General features: G+C 44.4%; 1 protein-coding gene across 1 annotated transcript in view; it reads left to right on the forward strand.

Moving 5' to 3' along the window:
- Nucleotides 1-12,323, forward strand: part of SYTL3 (synaptotagmin-like 3) — a 97,137-nt gene that overhangs the window by 30,038 nt on the left and 54,776 nt on the right. The window contains exon 4 of the mRNA XM_010840880.1: nucleotides 2,559-2,623. Within this exon, the coding sequence (XP_010839182.1) occupies nucleotides 2,559-2,623 (65 nt within the window). The remainder of the gene's footprint in view (nucleotides 1-2,558; nucleotides 2,624-12,323) is intronic.

Here is a 12,323-nt window from a genome sequence, read left to right on the forward strand (position 1 = left end):
TTGACTTCACATTCCAGGATGTCTGGCTCTAGGTCAGTGATCACACCATTGTGATTATCTGGGTCATGAAGATCTTTTTTGTACAGTTCTTCTGTGTATTCTTGCCACGTCTTCTTAATATCTTCTGCTTCTGTTAGGTCCATACCATTTCTGTCCCTTATTGAGCCCATCTTTGCATGAAATGTTCCCTTGGTATCTCTAATTTTCTTGAAGAGATCTCTAGTCTTTCCCATTCTGTTGTTTTCCTCTATTTCTTTGCATTGATTGCTGAAGAAGGCTTTCTTATCTCGTCTTGCTATTCTTTGGAACTCTGCATTCAGATGCTTATATCTTTCCTTTTCTCCTTTGCTTTTTGCTTCTCTTCTTTTCACAGCTATTTGTAAGGCCTCCCCAGACAGCCATTTTGCTTTTTTGCATTTCTTTTCCAAGGGGGTGATCTGCCTCTTGAGAAATTCGTATGCAGGTCAGGAAGCAACAGTTAGAACTGAACATGGAACAACAGACTGGTTCCAAATAGGAAAAGGAGTACGTCAAGGCTGTATATTGTCACCCTGCTTATTTAACTTATATGCAGAGTACATTATGAGAAACGCTGGACTGGAAGCAGCACAAGCTGGAATGAAGATTGCCGGGAGAAATATCAATAACCTCAGATATGCAGATGACACCACCCTTATGGCAGAAAGTGAAGAGGAACTCAAAAGCCTCTTGATGAAAGTGAAAGTGGAGAGAGAAAAAGTTGGCTTAAAGCTCAACATTCAGAAAATGAAGATCATGGCATCCGGTCCCATCACTTCATGGCAAATAGATGGGGAAACAGTGGAAACAGTGTCAGACTTTCTTTTTTTGGGCTCCAAAATCACTGCAGATGGTGACTGCAGCCATGAAATTAAAAGACGCTTCCTCCTTGGAAGGAAAGTTATGACCAACCTAGATAGCATATTCAAAAGCAGAGACATTACTTTGCCAACAAAGGTTCGTCTAGTCAAGGCTATGGTTTTTCCTGTGGTCATGTATGGATGTGAGAGTTGGACTGTGAAAAAGCTGAGCACCGAAGAATTGATGCTTTTGAACTGTGGTGTTGGAGAAGACTCTTGAGAGTGCCTTGGACTGCAAGGAGATCCAACCAGTCCATTCTGAAGGAGATCAGCCCTGGGATTTCTTTGGAAGGACTGATGCTGAAGCTGAAACTCCAGTACTTTGGCCACCTCATGCGAAGAGTTGACTCATTGGAAAAGACTCTGATGCTGGGAGGGATTGGGGGCAGGAGGGGAAGGGGACGACAGAGGATGAGATGGCTGGATGGCATCACCGACTCGATGGACGTGAGTCTGAGTGAACTCCAGGAGTTGGTGATGGACAGGGAGGCCTGGAGTGCTGGGATTCATGGGGTCGCGAAGAGTCGGACATGACTGAACGACTGAACTGAACTGAACTGATACTTTATAGAAGAGAATTTGACATAAGTTGAAGTTTTAATGTTTCTGAAACTTGCATAACCTAGGAATTGATACTTCTTTTTATAGCAGATGATTTTAATAGTGTCAATAATTTATAGTGTCTGTGTGTTTAACTTCTTATGTCCTGAAAGGCTTTGACAGTTCTGCCTTTCTGAGGCTCTATGAAGTTGAGGGTGGTTTCTTCAGAAGTTTGGAAACTTGGAAGCTATTAAGAGCTAACATGCTCTGGGAGCTAACATGCTCTGGGACTTCAGTTTCGAGCAGTGGCCATACAAAGTCCCCGCACTGCTCTGCCTATAAGTAGGACAGGAGGGGATATAGGGACATAGACATGCCCAGGGAGCCGCTGTCAGACTTGCCGCCCAGCGAGAGGTCACTTTCGCTGTCTCTCAAGTGGTCCCGGGATCTCCAGCGAAGCCCACTGATCCATGTCCCAGACTTCAGGTCCTCCCAGGAACCTTCTCAGCTGAATTCGCTCTGCTGGCTCTTGGTAAATGTTGTGGTTAACTCAGACTAACCTCACCATAACCCAAGGATGATCTCGCTTAGCTGAACAGACAACATTGAATTTCTCTGATTATCTTTCACGCCATTGTTCCCCACCATAAATGTGATAAACTGGTTGTTTTGATGGCAATTTTGTTTCTCCCTGTGTATTTATTGTGTATGGGTTAAACACATATGTTAATATGTATATATTACATGGTAATGTGTACAGGGATAAAACGTACCCAAGTAGAAACTCCAGCTTTGTTGCTCATTTCAAGATTATCTTTCTATTTATTTTTACTTATTTTTATTGAAGCATAGTTGATTTATAATGTATTTGTTTCAGATGTATAGTAAAATGATTCAGTTTGATATATAATATTCCTTTTCAGAATAGGAATATAATATTCCTTTTGTAGCTTTGCTGCTTTCCAGTCAACTCCCTTAACCTCTATGGGAAATCTGTATAGTTAGGGGTCTGGGCCGGAAATCTGAACTCTGAGCTCTTTTGCTAGACTAATATTTTGATATTATCCCCCTGCTTGGTATGAGCCAAATACAGCACCACCCACATCGCTCTCTGAGGCTTCCTTTCTGCTTGTTTTCCAGAAATGTGAAAATAAAAACTGGAGACTGGTTCTTCGAGGAACGAGCCAAGAAATTTCCAACGGAAGGTAAATGCTCTTAAAATGTTTGCTGAAGTGAAATATATTCCTAGTTTAAAAATATTTGGTGGTAAGACTTTTGAATATGAAAAACTTAAAAAGGTGTGGTATATGGGCTTCTGTCTGGTCCTCCTGTTCCTTTTGTCTGAATGTTCCTGTCTTTGGCCCTCAGTTCAAGTGGCCACTGCCTTTGCTTCTAGGGCTTCCCTCTGTGCCCACACTTACCCCAGCTCTAACCCCGCTAGAACCTGCCTGTTCTCTGTGAAGTTGCCCTGACCTCTGCCCTGGGAGTAATGTCTCCTTCCTCCCAAACACTGGCTTGGGCATCTCTCCCATAACTGTTAAAAGTGCCCCGTATTATATCATCATTGATGCCCTTCTTTCTCTCCATCAGCAGACACTCTGCCTTAAAAATCCTGTTAGCTCCTTACAGCCCCAAACCTTGTTTATGATAATTGACCAAAATGATGGAATGAATCACTGAAGACCACAGTGAGAGAACTGTGTTAGAATTTAACAGATTCTGGTGACTCTGATGTGAGCACATGTGATTATCTGCATCGAGTGTGTGTTTGGTCTCCACACCCCAGATGTTTTTAAAAGCACTAGCCAAGTTGGTGTCATTAGTAGCTGGGCGTCAAGGCCTTGGAGAGAACAGGACATGCTTTGGTTACAGAAGTGTCACGTGAGAGGATGCGGGCTGGGCAGATGAGAGGATAACTTATCAGGCAGAGGTGTATTTACGCGTGGTCAGAATAAAGCACAGAGCTGTGCCCCCCACCTGGGCGTCGAGGCGGTGATCTCAGGTGGTCCCGGCCTGTGGAGGCTTGGAGCTGGTTTTCCGTTCCTGGCCAGAGACCGAAGTTAGGCTGCAGCAGCGAGAGCCCCAAATCCCAGCCGCTAGACCCCCAGGGGCCAGTGACCAGGCCCTGGCCCATCAGCTCTGTAGAGATGTATATCCACAGAGAGAGGAAGCAGCGAAGCAAGTAAAGTGTCTGAAAGGAGGAGAAAGGGTACGTGTGGACACACACACGTGGACTCTGAGTTGTGCCCTCGTGGTAGTTTGAATCACTTGAAAGATTGAAAGCAGGAGGAGAAGGGGGCGACACACGATGAGCTGGTTGGATGGCACCACGGACTCCACGTGAGTTTGAGCAAGCTCTGGGAAGTATTGAAAGACAGGGAAGCCCAGGGTGCTGCAGTCCAAGGGGTCACACAGAGTCAGACACGACTGAGCGACTGAACAACAGAACATGTGGGCGTTTCTTCCAGGGTTCCTTTGGCCAGTTGTCCTGCTTGCCTGGTTCTGAGTCAGGTTTTGGTTTATCTCAGGGTCCTCCCGTGTGTGCGCACACCTCTTAGCCAAGACGAGTTTAGCGAAGAGGCCTCTGGGTAGTTGACCTCACTTACCACTAGGTGACACCCACTCCCTTTTGACCTCCAGGGAGCCTTTCTGCAAGTGTGTAGTCAGGAAGGTCTCCTGGACTCCGAGAATGAGGAACATGTGATCTTTTATCTCCTACCTGGGCAGCAGGATTCAGTTCTTCTCTCGCTCCTCATCTTGGGAGCGTCTGTCCACACGAGACGAACTCTGGCTGTTCAGCCGGGGGCCCGTCTGCCTCCTGTCTCAGTGACACGGGTGTCACCCTCCTCTGTGACGTGTGACCATGAGGAGTGCACACAGGGAGCCTGGGCTGACCTAGAGGGGGTGGGGTGGCCGCAGACACTGTGGGTGGTCGGGAGGAGACAGTCACGATCTGAGGTGGAGAAATAAGCTGTTTAGCCTTAGCTAAAGTGCATGCATGTTGACACATAAAGGGAGTCATTCATCTAGAGTGCTAATGCTCCACTTTTATTTTAATAAAAGCACCTTGAACTGAGGTTTAGTTGGCGGCAAATTCTCCCCTGAATTACGTTCCTGACTCTGCTTATTGAAGAAAAAGTGACATTTCTGCCGAATTTATTAGAAATCTGGAGGAATGTGCAACACTGATGGGATTGTTCAAGCTGGAAAAAAAAAAAAAAGTAGCAAGTGTGTATGATTTTTATCTAGACCTGTGTTTCTCCATCCGTTTTTCATTAGTGTCCTCTTTCCAGCCTACAAACAGCCTTATCAACACTGTTTCCCAAATATTACCCATTCATGAAAGTTTAACAGCACAGATATGTTGCGTAGCTATGTATGCATGGAAGGTTCGTCTTTGTGTATGGAAACCTTTTGGAGCAGACCACAAACTCTTGCGATATCTAAGATTTTTTTTCATCCTCCAAGCAGTGTTTGCTCCTTGAGGGCCATCAGCCTGTGTCTACCCAGTACACCATCTAAGCAAGCATGGCCACGTGGAGTCTTCTTGTTTATTGCTTTGTTCCTTGAAAATATTTTTTGGTTGGAAGGTGTAGGGGCTTCTTCAGGTGGTATGTAAGTTCTCATTTTTTTTCACTCCTAGTCCTAGTTCATAAATAATAAGTCTTTAGGGAGTGAAGTTTCTGTTATTTCTCAAAACCAATTCAGTGAAGACATCCTGGAATTTTTTTTAGTATGTTGTTGGCAGTTCTGGTATCATTATTTCAGGTAGGGAAGTTGATTTGCAGGCCAGACCATGTGTGTGCGTGTGTGTGTGTGCATATGTGTGTGTGTGCATATGTGTGTGTGTGTGCATGCGCATGTTGCTACCTCATCTTTTCAGCATTCTTCCTTTAAGTGAGGAGAAGTAGGTCAATCCACCGGGATAACCTAAGACCTAAAAAGGGGAAGAGGAAAGAAGTTATACCAACTTCCTGGGTTTCTCTCCCTTGTCCAGCAACTTTTCCACCAGAATGAAACCATCAGTAAGAAAAAAAAATTAGAATAATGCAAGTCAGCCTAGGCATGAATCGTCCTTTTCAATTTGTGTCATTTTCATTTTCCCCAAAGTAGGATGCAAAAGAGAAAGCGAATCCTTCCTTCTCTGCAATGTGTCCTCAGTGCTGAGATGCCTCGTCTTCCTGTGGCCCAGTTTTAGTTGAGTTGGGCTCAAAGGTGTGGAGAGAGGAAGAGACGTGCTGCGTGGGGGGTGGGGGGTCGTGAGGAAGACCGTGCGCCTGACCACAGGTGGGCGGGAGGAGACGGGTTGGCAAGGGGGCTGCTGCAGGGTTATCCAGACAGGCAGGAATTCCAGCTCACCTGTCTGTGCCCCCAAAAGAAACTTAGCTGAGTTGGGGTGCTCCATCAGATGAGTGCCAGGTAGGAAAACAGAGGCCACGCGCTGATTTGAAGAGACGGAGTTGAGGGACTTGGTTAGAGAGGTGTTATTGGAGGGCCTGGAAAAGCAAAAAGAGACCGTGAGGGAGCCACAGAGATGTGGCTGCGGGGAGCAGACACGGCCAGGCCTCCTGCCGCGTGGATCTGATGGAGACAGGGTGAGGCCCCTCCTTCTCGCGCCCTCTCTGGGTGCTGTGCTTAGTCGCTCAGTCGTGTCCAACTGTCTGCAACCCCACGGACTGGAGCCCACCAGGCTCCTCTGTCCATGGGATTCTCCAGGTAAGAACACTGGAGTGGGTGCCACGCCCTCCTCCAAGGGACCTTCCCAACCCAGGGATCAAACCCATGTCTCCTGCATGGCAGGTGGATTTTTGCCATCTGAGCCACCAGGAAACCCAAGAATACTGGAGTGGTAGCCTATCCCTTCTCCAGGGGATCTTCCCGACCCAGGAATCTTTACCTGGCAGATTCTTTACCCATTGAAATACCAGAGAAGCCCTCCCTCTCCCTGCTGGGCCCTACTAGGGAATCTAAGCTCCTGATGTGTTTGAGAAACAGTGGTTCTGCATATTACCTAGTGTGTTTGTTGTAACAGTGTGAACTCAGCTCTCTCCAACCTTCAAAATCCTAAGTGGAAGCTAGGAAAACAAGAGGGTGGCTTAAACCTCGAAAGGGGATGAGACGGCTCAAACCAGTGCCTCTTTCTAGGCATTAATTATCTATTACTGGATAAAAAATTGCTCCCAAACTTAGTGGGTTAAAACAATCTTATCACTTCGCATGATTTCTGTCTTCAGCTGAAGGCTTGCCTGGGGCTGGAGGATCAGCTTTCTGGGGGCTCACACGCTTACCTGGCAGTTAGTGCTGCTGGTGGTGAGCGGTGGGGTTCCTTCACCCTGGACACCTCCAGTAGGCTCCTGAGGGTCCCCCCACACAGCAGCTGGCTTCCCATGGGGCAAGGGACACAAGACAGGCCAAAGCAGAGCTCTGCATTGCGTTTTCATATTTAAAAAATGTTGTGATGAAATATTAAGCATTTTAGCCATGTTTAGCTATACAGTTCAATGGTATTAAGTACATGCATTTGTTTGGCTACCATCACTACCATCCTTCTCCAGAATTTATCATCCCACGGTCTCCCCTGTCAAAGCCCCTCATAACATCTACTCTATTTCCTATTTTCTGTCTCCGTCAATACATGGCCGAGGGTCAGAAGTCACGCCCTGACACTTCTGCTGTGTCCCATAGGTCAGCTCTTTTCAAGGCAGAAGGGACTACGTAAGGGTGTGACTCAGGAGGCAAGACTCACGGGGCCCTTCAGGAGGCTGGCTACCACAATTCTGACATTTCTCCCACCCCAGCGTCTGGAATCCTCCTCCTGCCTTTCGTTCTCACTTCCAAGGCCGCAGATCCTAGCTCATCCCCATGCCTCCACCTGCTTCCCCCATCCTCCACTCTGTGAAGAAGGAGATATCTTTTCTCTTTTAAAAGTGGTATTTTCTGGTTATAGAAGTAACACCAGTTCATGGCAGAATATTTGGGAAACGCAGAACAGTATGCCAAAGGCAAGAATAAGTCCACTGAGGGTCAGTACTACTGTTAATTACACGCACGAGCACATTCTCGTGGCCCCTTTCTGCGTGACCCTGTACATGTGGGGGCACACACAGACTAAGCAGTTTTTCTAATGTGTTAATGATCAGACTATATATTTAGGCTTTTGTCTTTTAAAATTCAACTTGGCATAAACCTGTCCTTATGCTCTTATGAGACTTCTTCCAACGTACACCGATGACTGCGTAAAATACATCAGATGAACGTACCACCGTTTATCAGCTTGTTCCCTCTCGTCTGCGAGTGTATCACTGCAGTCAAATTGCCGTGTTACAGATGACTCTGCAGTGAATATCCTATACAGGCATCTTGGCATCGGTGTTCATTAGATTCTTAGAAGGAGAATGACTGGTCAGAAGTGTGAGCACTGGAGATGCCTGACGTGTTTTGCCAGATTCCACTCTGGGAAACACGTGTGCATCACGTGACCCCGGCATGTTCAGGCCCAGGAACAGCCCTCTCGTCACCCTCTGGCGCCCGTTAAATCATCCCATCTCTTGAACATGATTCCAAGTTACCTTTGTGATTTTGTTCTGAATGTGAACTTAATATGCATTCATTTAAAAGATGTTCAAAATACCTCACCCTGACAACTGTTTACCTTTAGTGCATATCATTTCTGTTCTTTGAATATACGTATCCATGGTTGAGTGTGTACGTATAACTGTGTAACTATATGTACACATTTAAAAGAGCATTTAGACTAAACCATAAGGAACTGATGCTCTTGGGTTAAAAATAAAAAAATTGAGTAGAGGCAGTTTCATGTGAGTAGAGCTAATATGTTTGTCTCTCTTGGAATGTGGCAGTATTTATTTAACCAAATCGCTATTGTTATAAAGTTAGGGAATTTCTAGTTTTGCTGTTACAATTTTGGGGGTTTGTAATCTTATTAAAATATTTTAAATAATATAAAAAATAATAAAAGTGCAGTGAACATGCTTGTAGATAAATCTTTGGCATGTCTCTGAGTATTTCTAGAAGCAGAAGGACAAGATGAAAGGCTGGGAACATTGCCTTCAGAAAGGGTGTACCCGTCTCGCAGGACGAATTGTCCTTAAAAACAAACAGCAGCTTTGTCGCTTGTAAAACCACATTGGTAGTCCAAAGTAGTCGCTTGCTGTTTTCTTTGAATTCTTGTAATGACTAATGGGGTTGAATATTTTCTACCTTTTTGACCTTTTGTAGGTGTTCTTCATGTTAAGCGTACTTGCCCTCTATGGTCATGTTAATTGCATATGTATCTTTATGTTTTCTGACATACAGACTTTTTTTCCCTTGTCGATCATCAGATCCACCTTTTCCTGTGTAATTTCTTTTATGCTCCAAGAGCCCTTCCTCCCCGTGCCATTTGTTACATACCCATCCATATTTACTTTCTTCTAACTTTATGGATTATTTGCATTCAACTGTTAATGCATCAGGAAGCCAGCTCTAATGTAATTCTCCCAAACATCAGTTTTGTCTGTACAATCTGCCCCACTGTCAGTCTCCTTCCCATGGGCTAGTAACCCAGGGCCATTGAGTCACACAGCTCTGGGTGCTGCTCACCTCGCACCCCAGCCGGAGCCCCGGGGGGTTGACCATGTGGATGTCACACCCAGGCTTTGAATCCTTTGAGGGCAGGAGCGATGAGCAAATGAAGCAAGGACCGAGCTGTTTGGAGGTGAAGGAGCTGCTGTACGCAGTACTGTCTGTTACCAGTGGTGGCACTGAGTAGGCGGCTAAGAGTGAAAACTTAGAGTTCTTTTCCTTGTTGGCATTCAGAAACCCACAGCTACCTTTAATGTCAACTGGAGTAATTCCAGGAATCGTTATCCCCTCTGTCACCCCATTTCCTTCTCAGACGCTTTACTCACCTCTCTTAATGGCCACTGTTGGATATGTCCCACTTAAGATAAACATTCCCCAGATTTCCTGGAGAACAGACAAAGTGTAAGTAATAACCCAATAAAGAGTAATAGGTATTAAGTGTGGCAGTTTGTGCTAATTTTCCAACCATTACAAAGATTTAAAAACAAAAAATCTCAGCCGCCATTCTCCATTTTGCAGGGAGAGGATATGAAAAGTATTTTAAATATCTTGTTTTCCCTAAATTTTTTTTCCTGATTATAGACTGGCTTTTTTTCTCCAAGATTTTGTAAGTTGATATAGTTGTGTTGTCTTAAAATAATTCCTTAAATGCCACAGTCACAGTTCGTCTGTGGTGTATCAGAATGATCAAAACGCACAGACGTTCAAGGACAGTCTTTAGGCAGCTGCCTGTGGTTCTGGGATTGTTACCTCCCGCTCCACCCTCAGTCACTGGGCAGCCTCTGTGCAGAGGGCTTTAATGTGGCTTCCAAGGCCCCTGCTCCAGGGTCAGCGAAGCGCTATTTCATATTAAATTCAAAGTTCCTGATTCGGTGGGATCAAGTGAGGCCCAAGAGTATATACAGACATCTCTAGATAACTGCGAGGGTTTTGGTCCCTCGGTCCCTTGGTCCCTTGGTCCCTTGGTCCCTTGGGTACCAAGAACTGAGGATGCTCACATCCCTAATGTGCAATGGTGTAACATTTGCATGTAACCTATACAGATGTTCCCATACACTTATAAGGAATCTAAAGACGATTTAAGCCCCTAGTGCTATGTAAGTACTATGTAAATAGTCGCCAGTACGCTGCAAATTCAAAAGTTTTGCTTTTTGGAACTTTCTGGAATTTTTGTTTTTTTGAAAATTTTCCACCTAAGGTTGATTGAACACAGACGTGGAACCTGTGGACAACGGGACCAATATATTTAACAAGTCCCCAAGTAATTCTTCTTACGCACTTTAAAGTTTGAGAGGCAGTGGTGAAGTAGCACATTTAATGAACAATGGTGATGGAACTTTTCTAGAGCATTAGTAACGGGAAAACAAACTGAAACTCATCTTTACTTTTTGACATCTGCTAAGTGTGTAGAGACAGCGCCCTCTTCTGGCTCCTTGTTGTACATGCACATGTTTTACTTTTTTCTTTTCAAATTTTTTTTTAAACTTTATTTTATATTCGGGTATTGTGATAGTTTCAGGTGAACAGGGAAGGGACTCAGCCACACATAGAAATGTGTCTATTCTCCCCAAAACCCCTCCTATTCAGGCTTCCGGTTAACAGTGATCAGAGTTACATGTAATATATAGTAAGTAGGTCTGGTGATCCATTTTAAATATAGCAGTGTGCACGTGTTTTTAATTTTTTACAGCCATGACTTGTTACTTGAGCTTAAAATCAGAAAGCGCACGACACTAATACTTTCTAAAACGAATACTTTTCAAGTTTAAAAATGGTCAAATGTGATATATAAACAATATATTGTGGCTTTCACTCTATTGTTGATAATTGGGGAAATCATGTAGGAAGGCTGCACCAATAACAGAGCCTCTGTTAATGGTCTTGGGGATCCACTGTATGACTAACCAGGATTCCCTCATGATTATGAAGGGAAATAATTTTTCACTCCCCTTCTCAGTGGTGAATGTGATTTAGTTCTTCGTGTGACTTTTCAGAGTTTTATTCTTGGATGTGGTCCATCCGATCTGAGGGCCATCATGACAGCATCCGACTTGCTGCGTGGGCCTGAAACACTCAGGCTTGTGAATTAAAGGAAGCGGGTTCCAGTAAACGTGTGGAGACTATCACAAGGCCTGCCCTTGTCACCTCTGTGTTGGCTGGCTCAGTAAAGCCCTTGCCCCACAGTTTAAGAGGATTCTACAAAGGTGATTCCGTCAAGTTTTCTGTAAGTTACAAATGCAGTATCTAGTGCTTACTTTCTTGAGTGTGTCTTTATGAAATTCTGTTTATTTTCAGGTATACAATTTTGCATATGCTTTTGTCGTAAAGAAAATGTGGCATCTTACTCCGGATATTTTCTCCTCCCTACTCTCTTTAGGAGAAAAAGACAAAATCGGTACCCACGAAAGAGTGTGCTGAGATGATTTTCAGAAGTCAATTTCCCTAATTGGATTCCTTGTCACATCCCTGACAGATTTTTGGACTGGTCCCTTTAAACCAGTTAGAACACAAGCTATCAAGTCAGATTATGATTGATGCAGTGACGTAAGAGCTTGGCCTTCAGACATTTTGTTCGCACCCCATGTTTCTAGGTGATAATCTTTCAGGGGGTATGTTCTTGAATTTAGTCATCTTTGATCTCATGATGCCTTAGGCTTTGTCCACAGCAGCAACTCAAAAATTGAATTGTTTAGACTGTCCAAGTTTCTTTGAAACTATCAATTCACCCCAGATATATATATATATATATATGTATCTCAAATATCCACAAAGAGACTAGAGTTCTCTTGCTGCTTCCTGGGCCCCAGCGATCCTCCCAGGACTGTTGCTGTGCGTCTGTCTGTTCCACACCCTCCATGCTCTGTCCTCCACCTCCTCATAGTGAGATTGTCTGCATAGCCCACATCTTTGGTCCCGAATTATCAAGACCAACTTGCCATCCATCATCATTTTTCCTATTTAAATGAAGACAATGGGAAACCAAGGTGAAATAGTTGAACTGAATATGATTTCTGAATTAAGAATTCATATGAAGGTCATGGCATCTGGTCCCATCACTTCATGGGAAATAGATGGGGAAACAGTGGAAACAGTGTCAGACTTTATTTTTTTGGGCTCCAAAATCACTGCAGATGGTGGCTGCGGCCATGAAATTAAAAGACGCTTACTCCTTGGAAGGAAAGTTATGACCAACCTAGATAGCATATTCAAAAGCAGAGACATTATTTTGCCAACAAAGGTCCGTCTAGTCAAGGCTGTGGTTTTTCCAGTGGTCATGTATGGATGTGAGAGTTGGACTGTGAAGAAGGCTGAACGCCGAAG

The sequence above is a fragment of the Bison bison genome, unplaced genomic scaffold, assembly GCF_000754665.1.
Source record: "Bison bison bison isolate TAMUID 2011002044 unplaced genomic scaffold, Bison_UMD1.0 scf7180017864148, whole genome shotgun sequence".
Taxonomy (NCBI): domain Eukaryota; kingdom Metazoa; phylum Chordata; class Mammalia; order Artiodactyla; family Bovidae; genus Bison; species Bison bison.